Source organism: Trachinotus anak, unplaced genomic scaffold (genome assembly GCF_046630095.1).
Source record: "Trachinotus anak isolate AG129_WGS33_773 ecotype Australia unplaced genomic scaffold, CSIRO_AGI_Tana_v1 ptg000003l, whole genome shotgun sequence".
NCBI classification, from domain to species: Eukaryota; Metazoa; Chordata; class Actinopteri; order Carangiformes; family Carangidae; genus Trachinotus; species Trachinotus anak.
Window position 1 is genome coordinate 2,769,106 of NW_027273854.1, and position 21,095 is coordinate 2,790,200.

At 41.3% G+C, this 21,095-nt stretch overlaps 3 protein-coding genes across 6 annotated transcripts; 2 read left to right on the forward strand and 1 right to left on the reverse strand.

Annotated features, from left to right (window-relative positions):
- Positions 1-1,113: 1,113 nt before the first annotated feature.
- Positions 1,114-3,789, forward strand: LOC139609030 (apolipoprotein L2-like; the record flags this gene model as incomplete). Its single annotated transcript, XM_071463252.1, has 3 exons — positions 1,114-1,733; positions 1,810-1,926; positions 2,847-3,789. Coding segments are annotated over 3 exons (1,680 nt in total), but the record flags the coding sequence as incomplete, so codon positions are not given.
- Positions 1,522-10,750, reverse strand: LOC139611318 (histone-arginine methyltransferase METTL23-like). Of its 4 annotated transcripts, none has more exons than XR_011686297.1 (7): positions 10,469-10,750; positions 9,644-9,748; positions 9,326-9,563; positions 8,802-8,886; positions 8,334-8,540; positions 7,037-7,134; positions 1,522-1,680 (listed from the first exon to the last, which is right to left on the reverse strand). XR_011686297.1 is itself a non-coding variant. In XM_071465891.1 (5 exons), exons 1-5 carry the CDS (start codon positions 10,571-10,573, stop codon positions 8,369-8,371), a joined length of 705 nt encoding a protein of 234 aa, XP_071321992.1. In that variant the 5' UTR covers positions 10,574-10,749; the 3' UTR covers positions 8,128-8,368. The 4 variants fall into 4 exon arrangements, 1 of the variants encoding a protein (XP_071321992.1); XR_011686296.1 differs by having other exon boundaries at positions 1,522-1,712; XR_011686295.1 differs by lacking the exon at positions 1,522-1,680 and adding an exon at positions 2,449-3,802.
- A 136-nt stretch (positions 10,751-10,886) lies between these two features.
- Positions 10,887-19,925, forward strand: jmjd6 (jumonji domain containing 6, arginine demethylase and lysine hydroxylase). Its single transcript, XM_071465877.1, has 6 exons — positions 10,887-11,314; positions 12,868-13,256; positions 14,012-14,298; positions 15,368-15,503; positions 15,854-15,992; positions 16,850-19,925. The coding sequence occupies exons 1-6, from the start codon at positions 11,186-11,188 to the stop codon at positions 16,979-16,981; spliced, it is 1,212 nt and encodes a 403-aa protein (XP_071321978.1). The 5' UTR covers positions 10,887-11,185; the 3' UTR covers positions 16,982-19,925.
- The last annotated feature ends 1,170 nt before the right edge of the window (positions 19,926-21,095 follow it).

A 21,095-nucleotide genomic window follows, 5' to 3' on the forward strand; every position in this document is an offset into this window, starting at 1 on the left:
GACGTAAAATAATTGCACGGTTTAAAATCTATACTGTAACACGGCTTTTGATTGTGAGTCCCGTGAGTCTGTAAAATATTAACACGATGGTAGAAATGAAACTTACTGAAACCTTGAACTCACCTTTCACTGACTGCTCTTTCCTACAGTGATGTGTTTAAAATGTTTTGTCTTCAAAAGAAATGCTCTTTTAACAGCTTTCAAAATTTAACTTTGTTCGTATTCAGGCTCATCAGTGTCATAACTCCATGAGAGGAACTCTGAAGGTGTCGCCAGCTGCACCATTTTGCAGCCGGACCTCGTTTTACACTTGTGTTGTTCGGGGTCTGATGCGGGCCCCCAACATTTTTCAGATTTTCAAGTGGGCCATGAGTCGGAAAAGGTTGAGAACCACTGGTCTATGCATTATGACCTTTTTCTTAATTTTATCTGGAAATTTTTATTAAGGCCTGAGGAGCTTAAATTTTATATTTAATATATTTATATATATTTATATAATATTTATAGTTTTGCTTTGTATCTGTCCTTTTTTTGCATCTTATTTCTCCTACAACTGTTCTGATTCATCTTGTGGGTTTTAATCATTAACATTATATATAAATTGTGTATAAATGAAGCATGTGTAGAAAGCAATTTAGCTGAAATACACTATTTATGCCCTTTTTGTAGAATCAAACATTGAGGAATTTAACCTAATAGCAAAACTTTTGGGTCTCGTCTGGAATGAACAAAAAAATCTGGTGCAGGTAGATAAATTGAACCGAGGCCTTCGCAGGAACCAGTCTCTCTACGCTCTTATTACTGACAATAATGTTGCTGTCGTTCCAGATAAAATCCTGAAGTGATGACAAACAGTGAACACAACACAGGTTCTTGGTTCATAAAGGCTGGTTATAGAAGTTAGAGAGTTTTCTCTTTTGTCTCTTTATGTCTTTTTGTGTCCCTAGGTCATTCTTTGTAAACATCTTTTGCCTCTTTGCAAATCTTTATAGTCAGAACAACCACAAAAAGAAGCAAAGTAACCACAATGATCACAAACGTGAGCTGGAGACACTTCTGTTCTTTCAGTGAGATTTATTGCACAGTAACAGCTCAGTGGACTGAATCAATTTAAAATCTCACAAGCTGGTTGCTGTATTGTCTCACAGACAGGAATTACAGGAGGCTTTGTGCGGCTACACCACAGACACCCTCATCTACATCGACACAGTGGGAGGATTCTGTGAGGAGATCTCTGAATGGGTGCTCATGAGGAACACAGAATCAAACATGATAGAGCACATCAAAACCAGGGCTGAAAAAACTGACCTGAGTCTCAGCCATGTTACCAAGTCGAAGGACAAAGGTACGAGCTTTCTGGAATATATGAGGAGCAAATTGACAAAGAAAAGCACCTGTTTGGAGCTGGAGAAGGAGCTGGCTGCTGTGTTGAGGAACACTCTGAGGGGCCTGGAGAAGCTCGACTGCTTCCTGGATGCAGTGGAGAAGCTGGCGGTCACCTCACCTCACATGTTCACTGAGAACCAGGTTTTACATCTGCCTGAAGGGATCAGCCGTGAACGCGTTCAGGTTGTCATCGCTGCTGCACAACTCATCTGCCCCCTCCTCCTCGAGTTTAAAAGAGACGCCAAAGTCTTCTTCGTCCCCAGTCTTCAGAATGTGGAGGAGCTGTCGAGTCAGCTGCACAGATACACACAGACCACCCAGAAAATCTGCGACCAGTTAGAGAAAAGGTAAACACACATTTTACGAACAAAATAATATTCACATTTTGCATCACAAAAATTGAAGTGTAACTGTCTGTGTCAGCTCCGGTGGTGACTTTTGCCTGAAGACAATGGAAACTCTGGTTGACCTCGACGTTGACCTGTCTGAAGATGACGCACAGAGGATGCTTTATCACATTAATCAGCTGAGTGAAATCAGGCAAGTGTAACATTTTGCCATATTTTGCTCCAAATAATGTTAAAATTCTTTCACTTTTTTTTTTTTTAGATTTATAGCAGTATTTGTGAACTTGGTCAATATTTACTTTTCTTTAAAAAACAGTGTATGTAATGTTGATGTGAAATCTAAATATTAAATGTCAAATGTTAAATCTAGATGTTGGTGAAATTAAATATTTACATAATATGTAAATTCACACTGCAGAAGTACCAAAATAAAAGCTTGATCTGGCTCTAGCCACAGTCAAACCAGGCTCAAAAATATTTTGGTCCTAGGACTTAAGAAAAAAAAAATTTTTTTTCAACATTAATGTGGTGAAATGTTGCTGCTAATTTCAGAATGCACCACTTTACAATCGGTGCCCCGTAGTAATCAGCGTCACCGGTCCTCAGAAGACTGTTACATACTGATAAAAACAAACCTACAGTGCAAAGATTATTTGCTAGTTTACTTGTTTACATTCCTACTCTGCATAAAGACCACAGTTCAACAACGCTGCAACCCAGTCTCAGATCCGTTTTTATTATCCATGCAAGCAACACAGTGGTGTTTACAGTCCATCAAAATAAGGAGTAATAAGGAGTCTGGACCATCTCCAGGGGATGAGACTTTTCCTCCAGTGCCACAATAACAATTTTGCAATTTTGAGTGAAATGTCTCAATAACTTTTGGATTGGATGGATTGCCATAAAATTTTGTACAAACATTCATGTTCTCTTCTGGATGACGTGTAACCATCATCTGGTCATCTTTTTATCTGTCTTTTTATCTGTCACGTCTGTTTGAATCTGTTCTTTACTGGTTTCTCGTAGCCTCCAGTTCCATTGTTTTTCTTCGTATTAAGCTAACATACTAACTTTCAAGATGTATTATATTTTTAATTCTCGTGTCTTCATCAGGATGAACCAACACTTCCGGACGGCGTTCTTGTTCCAGGACGAATCATGTTCTGACTTCATCAGTGAGTTCAACAAGCGACATCCCAGGATGCTGCAGTTTCTAAAAGACCTGGAGGACAGCGCTGTTCAGCTTGACAGGATGAGTAAAGGGGCAAAGATCTCCAGTGTGGCAGGCAGCTCAGTGGGGGCGGTGGTAGGTGTCCTTTCTATTATTGGCTTGGCGTTAATTCCTGTAACAGCAGGAGTGTCTCTAGCTCTGACCATGACAGGTGTAGGGCTGGGGATCACCAGCGGAGTCAACGGTGCTGTCACCACCATCACTGAGATCGGAGTAAATCGTAAACAACAAAAGAAAGCCAGTAAGGCCCTCAAGCTCTTCATGGAGGACGTGCAGATTCTACAGGATTGTCTGGAGAAGGTGACCAGCCAAGCAGCTTCCAAAATGGAACCAAGTACAGTTGATATGGTGGTGGGAGTGGGCAAGGTGCTTTGTAAAGCTGGTGCTATTGGAAAAGGCATTGATTCACTTGTTGATGCTGCATCCGCTGTTAAGCTGTTGAAAAATGAAGAGCTGATTGGAGGTGTTGGTAAGGTAGTGGCCCAGGAAGGTAAAGCATTACGTAACATGCCCAGGGTGGCCTCAGACATCCCAGATATTGGTCAGGCAGCAGCCAAAGGGCCTCTCGCTCTCTCCAAATCAGCCAGGGCAGGTTTCATCACTCTCAATGCTCTGTTCCTCGTCATGGACATATTCTTCATCTGTAAAGACGGCATCAGTCTGGCCAAAGGCAGGGAGACTGAAGTCTCACAGTTCCTCCGAGCCAAAGTTGCTCTTTGGAGATCAGAGACTGAGTCGTGGAAGAAGATCCGTGACTGTTTGTGTCAAAGCCTGTTAACAGCCGAGAGAAAAAGAGGTATCCTGGAGACACCGTTTTATCCATGAAGTAGATCTGGTTCTATACACACAGAGAAACAGACATGAAAATATCATTTAATCTCAACTATGGAAAGAGCTCAGTAAGCAGTCAGTGCTAGTGATGGCTAGTGATACCACTGGTTTTCTTTCTGGTCTGATACTAAGAAGTATCCAAGCTGGTATCACCGATACAATACTGATTTTGTACAAAAGCTTAAAATGTTCAGAGAAGGGAAATAATAAGTAGACTAGAACCACTTCAAATAAGACATCAGACTACTCTCTCTCATTCTTTAATAATACTTTCAACAGATCAGAAGAAGATGTCCAACAGATCAAGAAACTTAAAGGTTGCATGTAAATTGATACTTCAGCATCTGAATCAGGCTCCCTGGAAAACACTTAATAACTGTGGTGAACGTGCTCTCCTGTTAGCATCGTTAGCACAGCTGAGCGTCTGGGCACCTTGCTTAAAGGCTAACACAAGACTAATTCATTTGCTGGCTAATTTGCTAGTTAACAAGCTAAGTAACAGCCATATGTGGTGAGTGCAGTCACTGATATGTGGTAGTTAGAGCTAACGTAAGAATAACGACACAGACACGGACTTCCTCACACTCTGTTAATCAATAAACCACAACTCATATTAACTGTTTTATATTTGCATTGTTCAGTGGCTCATGTGTTTATAGAGCCGTAGTTCATATGGCGGAAGGAGAAGTAGTTCCTATCAACCAGGTATTATTTAGACTAGATCCTGGCGATAGCGTTGTTCCTTTCCACTGTGTGTCTGTTGATGATAAAAGACACATTTACCCCAAATTATTGAATTAAGGTGTCGATCCTTTAGTGTGAGAATCGATCCTAGAACAGAAATGTTTGGAATTAGAAGTATCGATATTTCAGTATCGATCCCTGAATGAATCATGTATGAAAATTCAATCTTCATCACTGATCAGCATCAAACAGAGTTTAAATCTCTCACTAATTCTTAAAGGAGCTATGAAGTTTTGCTATTGCTATATTGCTAACATTAGCATTAACAGCTGTGTATTCACCAGAGCTTCAGCCATTGTTGTGTTTCACAAAGTTTCTTTTAGACTTGTGAGTAAACAGCTGATTAACTGAGCCAGTTCACAATCATGTGCAGTCAGCTTTCCTCTCGATTCGTACTCTTTTTTTATTTTAATTTTTTTTTACTATGAATGCATAATATAAATATATAATAAAATGAAGACTTAAAAACAGTGTTGCAATTTTGGATTATTCAGTTTATGACTTCCCATATGAACACATTTACTGTCTTGTAAAAAATATACTTTTATGTGTGGATTAGATTATATAAGAATAAAACATTATTTGCTGGATGTTTGTTTTGTTTCTTACAGCAGCAGCATTGCTGTGATATGCTCCACAGCAATGTAGTTAGCCTGCTAGCTATAGCAACATCTGCTGAACAACTTTGAAATAAAGGTAACAGCAGTTAGCGAACGTTAGCTACCATAGCCTCATTAATGAAAACAGGCATTAACGTTATGCAGCATCAAGTCACTGACACATGGAGGAGGAGAAAACAAGCTGGAGCCTTTAGCAGCTCCTGGGTTTCTCCATCCCAGTACAGACAGACCAAAGGTTTAACAGGAGGGACCCACATGCACTAACATGCACACGTACATGCACTAACATACACATGCTACCAGAGATTACACACACACACACACAGAGGGGGTGTGGCTTCATTCTCTGCTCAGGACGCCATTATGTCTTTACATAGAGAACAGCTGTTTGCTGCTGTGTCATTGTTTAAAGTCTTACAGAACCTTTAAGGTTTAAGGCATAAACATTTGTGAAATATGTGAATGTCAGGTATTCACTCATTCAACTCAGTGACTGACCAAAAAACTCTGGACAGAGAGCTGAAGGGAAATCTGTTTGCCTGGTGTGGCGAAGCAAAGGACGCTGGTACGATGACAAATGTTGAGAAAATAGGTTCAAGGTTACAAAACAGCTGAAACAATGCAGCGTTTGTTCTGTAATACAGAGAGGAAGCTTCGTCCTTGTCACCTCAGAAAGTCTTAAACATATTGATGCAGAGGGAAGATTCAGGGAGGGGTTCTCTGACCAGAGAGACGATAGGAGGGGTAAAACACAATACCCTGCTGCCCCCACAAGAGGGCAGTACATTACAAGATGAATGCAAACGGGTAAAATCAGATCATTCACAGCAGAGGTTCTCAAACTTCTTCACAGGAGGGGGCCCCTGAACTGACACACATTAGATCAGCCCATCTGATGAGATTTGTGTTTTTACATTAAGTGTTTAAACCCACTCTGTCATTGTGTTACTTATGGATGGAATTACAGTGAAAATAAATTTGCTTTACTTAAAAAGTAGGGATGCACTGATGCAACACACTAGATGGTGTCACAGATGACAGCAACTACAACTACAGCCTCATAATGAATAAGTGCCACAGGAGGAAATAAAGGGTACAACCTGTGCGGCCTCATTTTCCATCAGGGAAAATTGGACATGGCTAAAAAGGTTTTGGGATTACAATCAAGGGATTGCTCATTTTGTTCATAAGGGCCAAGGTTATTGATATATTGACTGCCAGCGACATAGACCAATCGGTTTGTGTGCAAGTCTTATTTATACAGCAAGAGGGAAGCATTCAGCTCCACTGATTGGGTTAAATAGTTTGGGAAATAGTTTGGGAACCACAGCAACAGAGATATTAATCCATAAAAACTCCTGTGGCAATTCAACATAAAAGTAAGATTTTTGTTCCTACTCATGTCAATATTGTGATTTTTGTAGGCAGCCACCATCTAGTGGACTTTAGAGGAACTGTATTTTAGGACACTTGGTTCTTGGTTTATGGCTCTTACCAGGTTTCTTGTCATAGATGTGGAGAGCGAGGACAATGAGCTGAGTGACCAGTGCCAACCACCAGTGGATGCCAAACATCACCCTTGTATTTTATTTACTAAGACAGTCACAAATCAGAGTTATAGGTTGACTGGAGACAAAGGCAACTTTGAAGGAGTTTCAAAGTCCTAAATGTAAATATAGAATTTCAACTTTCAATTTTCTTAAAAAATAATTTTTCTATAGGTAACTGTGATGTAGTAAAATGTCACAAGAACCCAAGAGAAGTTAAGACAATCTAGTCTTGATATATGACAATTTCATGTTAAAGTTAGAGTCAATATAAATGCAACTCTCAGAGTTTATTTCATGGAGCTCCCCACCCGTGACCCCAGAGTTTACCTGGAGAGTCGGCCAAGGAAGCGTGAAGACGGAGAAGCTGCTGAGAGTGTAGGAGGCCAGGAAGCAGTTGGAGATGAGGAGAGTGATGATGTTCAACTCTGCAGGCAGGCAACAACAAAAATATTAAATAATCAAGATCAGGTGTTTGTTCTGTTTCTTATTCAGGAGTTTAGTGGTAAGACTGCAAACTGAAATTTTAACTGTAAAATGTAAACTCTGTATGTAGATGGAGCAGTAGTGATGTGTACAGCCGCCACCAATGAGGATGAACACAAGGCCAACGCAGAAAGTCAGGACATAACCACAGAGAGGCTTGTTCTTCCCATAACCCTTTGCAAAGACACCCAGCCCTGAACAAATGTCGTCTTTCCACAGAGCCTAATTTGATTTTTAGTTTTTTTTTTTAATTTTTTAAAGAAATTCCCTGAAGGCATCCACAAAACCAAAACCAAGTTTTGTGAGGTGACCTTGACCTTTGACCACCAAAATCTAATCAGTTCATCCTTGAGTCCAAGTGGACGTTTGTGCCAAAAAAGAAGTTCCTTCCAGGAGTTACTGAGATATTGTGTTGACAAGGCCAAAATTGTATTTTGTGATGTCACTGTGACGTTGACCTTCGACCCATCGAGCTGGACACCTTGGGGGCGTCACACAGGGCTGCTCTCTCCAAGTGGAACATGGTCAAGTCCCGATCCCACTGCTCATCCTTCCCACAGAAACGACCTGCTGCATGGAACCACACCATCACCAGGTGGACGAGTCAGGTGGTGACTGAGATACTTGACCCCAGGGGGCCCTGCACCCAGCCATCAAGATGATCGAAGAAAACCCAGCTGGACTCTCATTGTTTACTCGTTATCGGGTAAAATGAATCAATCATTTAATCATTTTTTGATTTTGCTACCTTCCTTTTGCTGCAGTCATCTCTGGACAGTTTGGTGCAGATGCACAGAACTTTGACAGATTCATGCTCCGAAGAATAAGTGTATGATGTAGGCATATCTTTCACCCATCCATCCATCCATCTGTCTAATGTTCAGGTTTTAGTAACTAAGGAATCTACTGTCTTCACAGATGACAGAGATCCATCGTTGCCGTTTGGTATTGTGCAGATTTATTGAATAAAAAGTTTGACATGATAAAAACAGGTCAGAACCTCCCACTTATTCTTCCAGTATTTCTCAAATGCATCAGATGGAAGAAGTCTTTACAAATTGAGGAACTCTTCTTCAGGTGACCCAAGGTGACACACACACACACACACACCAAACCGTTTTAATTAACATGTAAAAGTGACCTTTTCCTCGGGACTATTTTTGTCCTGCTGGTTTGTTACAGTCCAACATCTTCTGTCTTCAGTGTGATGATCATCATCTGGACACTGTGGTTGCCGGGTAGAGTTGATGCAGCCAGCTCAGATTTATCAGCATCAAATTCTTCCAGCTGGATGTCAACGCAGTTCAGCTTCCACCTGTGGAGCAACGGTTCGATCGACCAGTCAGCACTGAAACAGGAGGAGGAGGAGGATTAGAACTCATGTAGTGACATAGAGCTGAACTAAAATCACAACTTCCAGGTTTTTAAAGGTAAAAAGGTCATAAACTTGTCAGAAGACACCTCCAGAAATCCACTTAGAGAAAAGAGGCTGCAGAACCTTTCAGAGTCCTCCTGTCTTCAGTATCACAGTGATCCAGTGATGGTTGTCTGCACATCATGATACGCTGAAACCATCACTGTCATCACCACAGAGAAAGAGCAGGTTTACCTCCTCTCCTGGTACGTGGTCCAGAACTGGGCTCTGGGGTTTTTTCTTAGAAGAAAAGCAACAGTCACCAGGACGTCTTCAAAATCTGGAACAGGTTTCAAAGCTCAGTTAGTTTTATATATTACAATGTATGTAATTTGCATTAAACTGTGACCTGTGCATTTTATATATTGATAAACTGCACAGCACTCCAACACATTGGGTTAATTTACTTGTATCTTAATGCTTAGATTACATACAAAATATTTGTATATCCTTTAGAATTTTTTTGAATCCTTACTTTTATTATTAATATTATTTTTGCCTAAAATAGTAAAACAGTTAAAGACATTGACTCAGTTCTGATGTGGTGGTTCTGTTATTTAACTATTTCATTATTTCTTGTGTTTTTGTCCGTATAAATAAATCATATCAAACAAATATCAGAATTTATTAAAACACATCATGTGTAATTTGTGTGTAATTGCAGATTGTAAACCCCTCCTCAGTGTCCCATCAAATGAACATCTAGTACATGAACAGACCTTGAGGCTCGTAAAAAACGTCTGATCCCAGGATGAGGTCCAGTTTAGGAAGCAGGACGAGATCCGGGGACACTTCCCCCCAGGTGAGGCCCAACACGGCCACGTCTTGGAGGCTGTTAGCTTCACAGCTGCGCCTGCAGTTCTCCAGACACAGAGGATTCTCAGCGCTGTCTGACAGGATCACCTTTGCGCCACACCTTGCTGCCACCACACCTGGGAGGCTCACACCTGCACCAAGCTGTGGAGGGAGATGTAACGAACACTGAGCTGCTGCAGTACAAACACAGCTCAGAGCCCACGCTGAAATATTCTCCTCACCTCCAGCACTGTCTTGTCTCTCAGCTCTTGTCTTTGTGACCACAGATACTGAGCCAGCACCACTGCACAAGGCCACACATACATGCCATACTGTGGATCAAGAACCTGACGGAGAGCATCACAGTGAATCAACAGCCAGCGAATTATAACAAAACACAACCAGCATATTCATCAGGCTTACCAATGAAATCCTAAATGTACAAGTTATGAGACAATGAACGAATAGTTAGCTTCTTCTGATATACTGTAAAACCTCCACCAGGACCACATTACCCTAACAGGGGGTCCCAGGTGAAAAAAATCTGCAATAGGGCCCCTGGTACCCCATACCAAAGAGCTTTGTGAAACACACACACACACACATATATATATCTATATATAAAATTATAATATTATATAATATTATGAAGAGAAGACCAAAACGTATCGTATTAAAATCTGTTTCTTATTTTTTGCAGGTACATACCATTTAGATACCCTTAGTTACTTTAAATTAGCCGTGGATTACTGGTTGAGGCTTATCATTTGTAAGTTCAAGTTGTATTTAAAGAAAGACATTTCTGTGTACTGGGTTTATGCCGAATTGAGGCGAGGACTCCTATGTATCATATACAACATCTACTCCCTCCCCTGCCAGCTGCATACCATTTATGTATAGATAGTTAACTTAAATTTACATTTTTTTTTAGAAATTCCATGAGACCACAACACAGCACCAAGACACCAGTTAATTTAAATTATTATTATTAAGTCAGTTTCAAATACGGGTATGTTATAAAATGCTATTCATGCTGTAGGATGGTGTATTAATAAAGTCAAACAGACCTCTGGTATGGAGACGGACAGTGACTCCCGTGTATTTTTCTCATTGCCTTCAAACGTGAAAACTTTGTAAGCTATGCTAGCAGTTTCGGCTCTACGGTGGTCCATCGTACAAGCGAACAGCCTCTAACACCACATAATGTCATCGCCAGCTATTGTTCCGGACATTTGTCTTCTGGTGACAAATTAATATTAACTAGTTTCATTGACGTCTAATTGATATTATATCAGCAGCAGCCATGCTTATGTCTATTTCCGCGCCGAGCCCCCAAACACAAGAAGGACGTGTTAACAGCCAATCAAATCTACATATATGCCTGGCGGGAAGGTTTGTTCCGCTCTTAAACCAATCAACGTTTTACTTTTCGTGGACACTGTAGCCAATGAGATTTCTACTCTGACACAAGGGCGGGTGCTAATTACGTCAATCTGTTGCAAAAGCATTGTGTCGCAAGGCAGCTAGCTGCTGTTATTAGCTATTTATCTAACTGTAATTACCAGGCAGGTGTTCAGAGAGTTTTTATTTCTCTTGATATAGATTTGATGACCAGTTGAACACATTTCCCGACTTAGGGTTTTGTTGACTCATTAAGCGGTGCAGCTGAGAGTGTGAGAACAGCGCAACTAGCCGGGTACCAGTGCAGGCTAGTGAATGTGTTTGTGTGGTATCACCGGGTTAGCTCGATAGCTAGCTGAGCAGCGACAAAGCCAGAAGGAGGAATGAACCATAAGAGTAAGAAGAGGATTAAAGAGGCGAAACGGAGCGCCAGACCCGAACTGAAGGATTCATTAGACTGGACAAAACACGGTTATCATGAGACTTTCGACCTGTCACACCGCACCGTCAAGGTAACTGTCAATGTAGCATTGGAGGCTAAGCTAACAGTGGCTACAGCAGGAGTGCAGCTTGTCACGTAGACACCAAGATAATGAGGAGTCGGTGTTACCACAAATTCTGTGACCCAGTTAGTTTAATTCCAGCCCCTGCGAACTTCCTCCTACTTTGTCACATACTTCATGTTTAAACTCCACATCGTAAAAATACTTATTACAAGTAAAAACACTGCATTGAAAATCTCAAGTACGCAAGTATGAGCAATGCACCAATACATACTTAAAGTAATAGGAGTAAAATACTCATTATCCAAAACGGCCCATTTCAAAATAATGTTATGTTTTAGTAATCTAATTAGTGATGGATTGATCATTGCAATGTTGAACATCTTTAAAGGGGAACTGATTTAAACCACTGCTGTATACTGATTATGTAACTTGCACTGTAAAAAAATACATCAAACTTTATTAGTTCATTCATATTTTGTATTAATAATTGAAGTAAGATAAAATAACCCATTTACTTCTAATTACTAGAGTATTTTCAGTTTATGCTCCTATCTACTTTAGTACTAATATAGTATGGTGACGTTCAGGAAATAGAAAGTGAAAGTGCATTCAGTTGAAAAAAAAGTGGTCAAAGTTACTGTTTTTGTGTAAATTTGCCACTTGCCTCGTGACTCAGTGGAAGGACAGTAACAGAAATAGGGTTTCTTTCATACTACACAGACTCTAACTGTGCAAGATACACACTTGATTTAATTAGGATTCCTTATATTACTGTCAGATATACTGTGGAATACATATTCAAACAAAACAAGGACTGTGGAATTTGTTCTCTATCACTTTCACTGAAGTTGCTTTAAGACAGGATATCTTAGTGTCCAGCATGAACAGGACAGTTTACAGCAATTAAAATCAGTGTCAGTGTTCATATGGACACCTGACTGTTGTTCTAGGACAGACTTAAAAATGTGGACCTGCTTGTGCAGCCAACTGCAGGTCTGCCTCCTGAAAACCATGTTAGCTGCTTTGTAAACAGCTATAAAACAACAAAATGAAGAGTTGCAGTCAGAGCAGTTTAGGAGGTGTTATATTAAGACCAGCTGGCATAGAGAGTTGAGAAATAACCACATTTGATCTGCTGTCGAGTAAACAGTATGGGTGTGCCCACATGTTTCAAAAGAGCTGTTTAAACCAGAGGGAAATAAGCAGTTCTGTACAATACTGACCGGCTTTCCTCAACACAAGAGTGTGTTTTCACACACCCTTCAATGCACACACACTTTGCTTTGTGCCTTAGTCTGTACTTTTATAATTTAAGAGAGAAATAAGCTTCAATATTCAAAAGAACCCAGGCAGTCATTTAAAAAGACTCCATTTCCTTAAACAAAGATGGAAGCTATAAATGACCTGGTTCAAGGATTAGAAAATAGAGTCACAACTATGGAAACAATTAAACCTCTTGTAATGTAATATTTGTTATGGACAGAAGAGGCTTTGAGGATTTTGGAAATGCCTTCAGAACAGTACACTGTGGACCACTATACTGATATGTTGTGTTACAGGACAACGTAGAGCGTGTGGACACCCGCCATCTGAGTCCTGAAGAGTTCATCCAGCGCTTCGAGCGGCCGTACAAGCCCGTCGTCCTGCTGAACTGCCAGGAGAGCTGGCCCGCCCAAGAGAAATGGACTCTGGAGCGCCTCAAACGCAAATACCGCAACCAGAAGTTCAAGTGTGGTGAGGACAATGACGGATACTCTGTGAAGATGAAGATGAAGTACTACGTGGAATACCTGGAGAGCACCAGGGACGACAGCCCGCTCTACATCTTCGACAGCAGCTACGGTGAACACGCCAAACGCCGGAAGCTGCTGGAGGACTACCAGGTCCCTGTCTTCTTCACGGACGACCTGTTCCAGTTTGCAGGAGAGAAACGCAGACCTCCATACAGGTTTGATGTTATTTTTTTTTTTCATCTTAATCAGCAACAAAGCTGTTGAAAGTGTCAGAATGATGACGGCTTTATTATCAGTTAATAATCAGCTTCTTGTGTAGGATTGGTTCTGACAGCTGGGTCCACTTTGGATCTGGTTGCAAGTGGCAAAATACTTGGATTCATTAAGCTCCAGCACTAACAAAGCCCTCATCAAACCTTTTATCTCTCCTGGTTGTTATTTCTTATCGAAGACCTCATTAATGCTAATTAGGGCTGCATGATTCTGGATGGAATGATAATCATGAGTTTCTTGCTTAGACTCGAGGTCATGATTCTCCCTCACAATTTTTTTAGTAATGTAAATGTTAATTTCTCTCATTTACCTGATACAAAAGGCCTGATGTTGGACCAACACATCAGCTGAAAGGGAACGCTCCTGTTTGCTTCATGAATCTGACACTGAACATAAAAACAATCAATTTCCGTCTCTTCTCTTACTTATACAACAGTTAGATGATAAGAGAGGTAGTTAGGAGCAGCTGAAATTCCTAATGACAATGTGGCAGTTGTCATTTAGAAATGAGAATCCACCTTTTTATTACGATGAAAGGTGCAAGGTGAAAGTCTCAAGATGAACTTTGTGAACTCTGTAGAATCCCTGAAGGAAGTGTAAGACCTTGACTTGACCCTGCACGTCTCGGCAGAGTTTACCTGGTGACACAGAAAAAAGACTCTCAGTGGTTTATCCTCTCATCCTGTCTCCACCACAGATGGTTTGTGATGGGCCCAGCTCGCTCCGGCACCGGCATCCACATCGACCCGCTGGGCACCAGCGCCTGGAACGCCCTGGTTCAGGGTCACAAGAGGTGGTGTCTGTTCCCCACCAACACACCCCGAGAGCTGATCAAAGTGACCCGAGAGGACGGAGGCAACCAGCAGGACGAGGCCATCACTTGGTTCAACGTTGTTTACCCCCGAACGCAGCAGCCGAGCTGGCCTCCAGAGTTCACGCCGCTGGAGATCCTCCAGAAACCTGGGGAGACCGTGTTTGTGCCTGGTCAGTGAAGAAGTATCATTTTCTAAATCTTAATAATTCAACGGCGTCTGCTTCACCTGAGCTCAGTTTTGATGACAGTTTTAACTCCTTCCTATCAGCCAATCAGAGGTGTTTGTTTAAAGCACCTTAGAGTCCAGCTGTTGTGAGGCAGAGCGTCGCTGTGACACCAGCAGGCTGAGGTGGAGGATTTTTATTGTGCGACTCAGTCACTGTGTTGTGTTTTTAAAGCATCCTCTCACCTCCCTGTGTCTGCTGCAGCTGATCACACGTTGATAAGCAGCCAAACTACAATAACTAACTTCCTGTTTTTAGAACACCTGACCCCGTCACCTCACACAGCGTGCCTCACCTCCCCCTCCACACCCCCCGTTCACCTCAACTCCATTCAAAGATGAAAACCTCTCCATGAGATTTGCCTGTATCAGTCCTGATATAGATCCATGGTGTCGGCTCAGGTCTTCTCTAGTTGGTTTGGTTTTACAGTGGCCTTTGTTCAGCCAATCAGATCCCAGTCTAGTTTGCCTTTTTTCGGCTCAGCACCTGTGTGACCTGACAGGTGTATTGGCACCTTAAACAGCACTGTGTGACAACATGCAGTGAAACGGATGTGCCCTAGATTCACCTAATGCTAACAGAGCTGCTGGTGATGAGGATGGATTAAACCCTCAGCTGCTCTTTGGGCGTCGGTCCAGGATTTAGACTTCACCTGTCTGACTGTGTAGACCACAGACACAACAAGAAGCTTTGGACTCCACAGGAGGGACTGACTGCTGGTGTCGACAGCTGTGTATTTACGTGGTTTGAATTATGATTTGAATAATAAAATTCAGCTTTATCTTTTGAAGACAGATGCTGGTGTCATTCAAGATCTTTTAATCAAAGTATCTGTGTGTGTATTTCACAATTACAAACATTAGGGATGTAAACAAACACACGATGTAAACAAATACAAACTCATCACTCAGATATGAAGAGATAATCTTCAGAGAGAAGAAGCATCTGATTATTGGTCAAAACCCAGTCTTTGTTTTTCCCCTGGTGTTAATGGTAACTAGTTGTGTGTCTGCAGGTGGATGGTGGCATGTTGTCCTCAACCTGGACACGACAATCGCAGTCACTCAGAATTTCGCCAGCACAACAAACTTCCCCATTGTGTGGCACAAAACGGTTCGAGGACGACCCAAACTCTCCAGGAAGTGGTATCGGTAAGGCTCGATCTCTGAGGAGGTGTCCCGCCCCCAAACAACCCACACACAGTTTCATTAGTTGGGTTTGCTAAATTGATCTGTGTGTGTATGTGTGTGTTTTTTGTCATATTTCCTGTATTCTGGTTTTTAAACTGGTCTTAAATTCTTTCTAGATGAGAATGAAAAGTCTCAGTATTTTGCTTTTAGTTTTTGTTTGAAGTCTTGAGTTGTTTGATGATCCGTGACCTCACCTCTACATCAACATATGATCTGGATGACGGTGTAAATCCATACAGAGGAGCTGCAGAGGGGAGGGGCTCACACTGATGGTGTGTTCAGGTGAACCCTGACTGGACGTGTTGTTTCAGGATTTTGAAGCAGGAGCGGCCTGACCTGGCAGCGTTGGCAGACAAAGTGGACCTGCAGGAGTCAACGGGCATCGCGTCAGACAGCTCCAGTGACTCTTCATCCTCATCCTCCTCCAGCTCATCTGACTCCGACTCTGATGTATGTGTTAATACACACACCACACTTACTAATGGAGCCCACAGTGGAGTGTTTTGTTTACCATCTATAGATATTATGTCTGTCGGACATGAACTTGTTTCTGATGAAAACAGGCGGGAAAAAAATCAGTCACTGCAGGTCTAAACTTTAATTATAATATCTCAGTCAAAGGTCACTATGACCTGTTTTTGACCATAACTCAAGACTTAATTTACTGATTATGACAAATATTTAGACAAATGTCTAATATGATAAAATGGTGAAGTTGTGACATGATATGTCCACAAGGTCAAAGGTCAACTTCACTGTGACATTATAATGTTCTGCAGAAACACTTCTGGTTCTTATTCAACACTGTAACTCAGAAAGGAAAAACTGTGACCAAACCTCTGGAGGTGGTTCTGGTTTTACACTTGAGTCCTTTTTGAAACCTCAACCTGAAGATGCAGAGAGGGACTGAAAGGGATTTGTAATTGACAGTGGACTCAAATTTGCCCTGGGTTGGGTTTAGGGGTTGAGAACCAGAGTCCAGGCCAAGGAACCGGACTGAGTCCTGGTGACCCCAAAATTTGGTCTGTGCTGAAATTTCAGACTCAAACCAGAACTTCAAATGCTGGTTCACAGCGTCAGAAAAACCTGCAGACCCTGACGTCCTGTGAGGAGTCTGAACAAACTGTGACGATCTGCTTATACAGATTCCCACAGTCCAAATCCCTCATGTCAACAGGGGCCGTCAGTCTGAAGTTAGTCCTGCAGACAGGTGCTAACACATGACAGAACTGCACGGCTGTAATGTAACACTCCTTTAACATGTAACAGTGACACGAGTCAGAGAGTCTGAACACTGTGTTCTGCAGGCGGAGTCCGGCTCCGAGGGCGACGCCATGTCCCACTGCAGGAAGAAGAGACGCACCTGCGGCATGACGGCCAACGGAGACACCAGCAGCCAGGACGACTGCGTCAGCAAGGAGAGGAGCTCGTCACGGTGACCTCTGGCCTCCGTCCAGCCTCCACCCGAACCCCAGCGGTGACTCCTTCACTCACAAAACAGACCCACAACTTCAGCTGCTTCTAGTCTAGTTTAGGTAAAAGTCTGAATCCCTGAGCAAAGGCCGCCTGGCTGCCTTCAGAGACAAGATGGCCGCCGCTGAGAGGGGAGGTGTAGGTGAGGGAGGAGGGTCCTCTGGGGTGTGGGCCTGCTGGAGACCTGCCACCACTGTGCTTTTCAACACCTATCGATATGTTTGTCTATGTAGCTTCTGTAGCGTCAGGACATGGACTGGTGAGGGTTATGGGGGGATGGGGGGGGGGGGGGGGGGGGGGGGGGGCTTTAAAACTCTCTACGCTGCTTTCTAATTTGAGCTTGTGATGGGGGGATTTGAATATTTTGGAGGGTGAGATGAAATTTGTCGACACATTCAGCCATCACAGGAGATAAACACGGTCTGTGCGTCTGTAGTTTAACATGCTCCCTGTTTTAAAGCTCACTGCAGGTTGTTGTGTTGTGGCCACATCAGCAGCACCAACAGACAAACATCTGTACACTTAAATAACATGAAACCAACATCTGGGCCTCTAGTTCCACAGCAGGACAGTGGTGATAATGAGCAGGAACATCACAGCAGTGTGTGTGAATCCTGATCAGGGTTTCTGCAGGTTTTAGGCTCAAAAAGCAAAGTTTTCCTTTCTTTGCCTTAAAATATATTTTTTTAAAAGTTCATAAATATTTTTTCTCATCTTCTAATATCAGCAAAATCATTTCAGTTGGTTAATCCACACCTCCATTTTCTGCTGCTCCCCCAGGTCGTGTCGGCATTGCCCCTACATCAATCTTTTATACTGCAGCTGGTTCGACTGTCAAACAGGAGTTTAATTACATTTAATGTGACATTGATTAAATGTAACTTTGTGAAGCTGCAGAAATCCTGCTGCTCTGGGTGTGTTCGAGACACTCTGCAACCCGTCCCTGTTAGACAGAGTCTCCCTTTAATATGACACTGAGAATAAAAAAAGATCATGTGGCTGAAATTACAGGTAAAAATAAAACACGAAGAGAGAGATTTTAAATATTATAGTGAAGTTAGGACTCATTTTAAACCTGCCATGGAAATTTAATGTGATGCTGTTACTGAAAGAGTCACTTTAGTTATCAGCTTTAATGAAATTAAGCAGTTAAGGGCCACACACACACACACACAGTGTGTGTGCTGCTGCAGGTGTGTTTACACTGTATGAAATGCAGAGAGCGACTCAGGACGCGTGAACAGGAGTGAACGGCCTCAGCGCAGGTCGTCGTTCTCAGGTGTGTGAGGGAGGATCAGTGTCTTTGTGCCATAAGCTGCAAACCAGACACTGTCACCAGAAGCCCAGTGCTGGGTCAGGTTAGCTATGTTCCTCAGCTGGACAGTAGAGGGCAGTGCGTCGGCTACTGGTGTTAATCATCATTTATTCAGGTTCAACAGCTGAGCTTCAGTTGATGTCAGAGTGGAAGACGCGTCTTTGATTCCACTTTCTGACGTCCATCTCCTTCATGCTGCTGCGAGGTCGAGTTACTCGTCACTGATTCACTGTAGATCAGTCGGATCCTGTTCAACATGGAGTCAAACACGGATTAAAACTTAGATTCCTCCTCAATGATAATAATAATGACGGTTAAATATTGGTCAATGAAACAAGTAGAGAATAAATCTGCAGCCTCCATCTTTAAAATTTGACTGTTTTTTTTTCTTCATCTTGCTGTTAACCTGAACATCTGTTGGTTGAGCAGAACAAGACACTTGAAGACGGGAACTCGTGATGGACAATTTTCACTGTTGCTGACATATGACCACTGACTCCCATCCAGGGGAACTTTTTAAAAACTTTTATAATTACTTTTATTGCTGATAATCAGTTTTCACAAAAGGATCTTACAGACGCAGCTGCAGAACCTTCTCAGATAATCAACAAAACAAACTAGGAGAATAAACACACAAACTGATTATAGATCAGTTTGAGGCTGATCTTTGATATTTGTTTTGTTGAGATTTTGAAAACCAGTGAACAGAGGTTGAAATGAGCAGTTTCTGCAAAACCAGTGAAAAAAATAGCAAGAAATAAGACTTCAGCAGTTAATCACAAACATAATCAACCAATTAATTGATATTGAAAATAATGAGCCTCAACCATAATTTTTCTATGTAACATCAGGAAACAGTGAAAAATGCCCAAAATGATGTTTTTGAGACATAATTATTAGATACAGAGACAAAATAAGTTTTATATTTATGATATAATATTGTCTCACAGGGAGGAAACAGACAAAAGAAAAAAACACAACACAAAGCCCAGAAAAGTTTAAAATAAAATCAAAAAATCAGAAAAAAAACAAAGTTACTTGTGTTACCTTAGACAGTGAAAAATGGTCTCAACGTCTCACAGTGACGTCTTCAGATGTCCTCAGTCTGATCAGCCGTCCACAACAGAGCGAGGTGAAAGTGCCGCTGTCACAGCAGAGAAGCTGAGAACTGTTGGTGTTTCTGCTGAGTCGTGAAGTTCTGCAGACGAGTCGCTGTGTCTGTGCAGTTGATGTTAATCTGTCGCTTTAGACTAAAGTGCCTATAAAGTTTGTGGAGGTGTGTCAGTGTGACTGACTGTGGCGGAGGTTGTGTGTTGGTGTTTTTACCTGTTGTTGAACTAAATTAAAGGCACATGGTGTGAAGTCGGTCACATGGTGCCTTCCAGGTCTCCGTCTCTGCTCGGAGGTTTCCCTCCTCCGTCGTCTGGACGAGGTTTACTGATCGACGTGTGTGTGTTGTGAGCTGCAGGATGGATGTGGGTGCAGGTTAAATGTTGATGAAGTGAGGATGAGGAGAGGAGCCTCTTCACACGTTTGAGACCTGGATGTGATAAATTTAATTTTGTTGCTCAATAAAATCTTTTTTATGACTGAAACCTGTCAAACGTTTTCATTTAAGCCTTTTACATTTAAACCAGTGAAATATTGTAAATTTTGTAGTGATTTGTCACAAACTGAAATGTTTTTAGGGATAACGATTATTTTCATTATTGATTAATCTGCAGATTATTTTGTGAATTAATCATTTTGTCTTTGAGATGAGCAGTGGTTTTATGCCACAGACACTCAAATCACAACAACAAAAAAGTTTCAGATTAATCTTCTGTCAGTCAACTGATTGATTAATCGACTAATCTGTTCTGTTTGTATTGGAAATGTAAGAATTTGATGCTCAGAAATCAGGAATGATAATAAACTTTCTGCTTATTATAAAGTATCTTGAAATTATGATTTTAGTGAAAAAAGTTCTTGTAATTTGTTCCTTTTTGAATCATTGACAGAAAACTAATCCACCAACTATTTAGCTTTAATAATGAATAATTGTTGGTTGCAGCTCTAATAATGAGACTTTAAGTGAGGAAAAATTCCCTGAATTGTTCCAATCTAAGTAATTTTGTGTGGTTGTAAGTTAAAACTCACAAACTAAGCCTTCTTAGTATGTAATTCTTTACATAATAATAAATGATCCTAAATCAGAGTGGTGAGATTGTCTCATACAGGTGATTATTTTAATGAAGAGGATGATCGCCATGTTTCAGCAGCACATGAAACAAATAAAAGAAACTTTTTATGGAGACTAAATGTGGCTTTTGTCAGTTTGAAACAGGAATTTTTCACAGTTCACACTAAAAAAAACTAAACAAAAGAATTTAACAAATTAACCCATGAGCTGCTGAAATTTCAATAAAAACTGGGAAAATTGTGCTGATCTAAAACCTTAAACTGGTGATGTACATGCTTATATAATTACATTATCTATACATTAACCATATCTACATCCACATCACTAGCCTGCATGTAACAGAAAAATTAAATGTATAGTAGACCTATTGAAATATCTGAGAGTTGTTCTGCAGTGAAATGCTCTTTAGATCAGAGTCACTTCTGCTGTAGAAACACTGCATCAAGAAAAACCGTGAGTCGTGGCCCGTTGTAGCTGAACTCATCTTATTTTAGCTTGGTTCAGTTTTCATTTTTAAACTTGCTTTTTGTCTTTTAACTTCACAAAAGACTTATGTCCATTTTGTTTATTTTTTACTAATATT

Coding starts and splice junctions, on each gene's coding strand:
- LOC139611318 (XM_071465891.1), bottom strand. CDS start 10,573: ATGGACCACCGTAGAGCCGAAACTGCTAGCATAGCTTACAAAGTTTTC. Junction 9,564..9,643: donor GAGACAAGACAGTGCTGGAG/GTGAGGAGAATA, acceptor CTCCCTCCACAG/CTTGGTGCAGGTGTGAGCCT. Junction 8,887..9,325: donor CGTTTTTTACGAGCCTCAAG/GTCTGTTCATGT, acceptor AACCTGTTCCAG/ATTTTGAAGACGTCCTGGTG.
- jmjd6 (XM_071465877.1), top strand. CDS start 11,186: ATGAACCATAAGAGTAAGAAGAGGATTAAAGAGGCGAAACGGAGCGCC. Junction 13,257..14,011: donor AAACGCAGACCTCCATACAG/GTTTGATGTTAT, acceptor TCTCCACCACAG/ATGGTTTGTGATGGGCCCAG. Junction 15,993..16,849: donor CATCTGACTCCGACTCTGAT/GTATGTGTTAAT, acceptor TGTGTTCTGCAG/GCGGAGTCCGGCTCCGAGGG.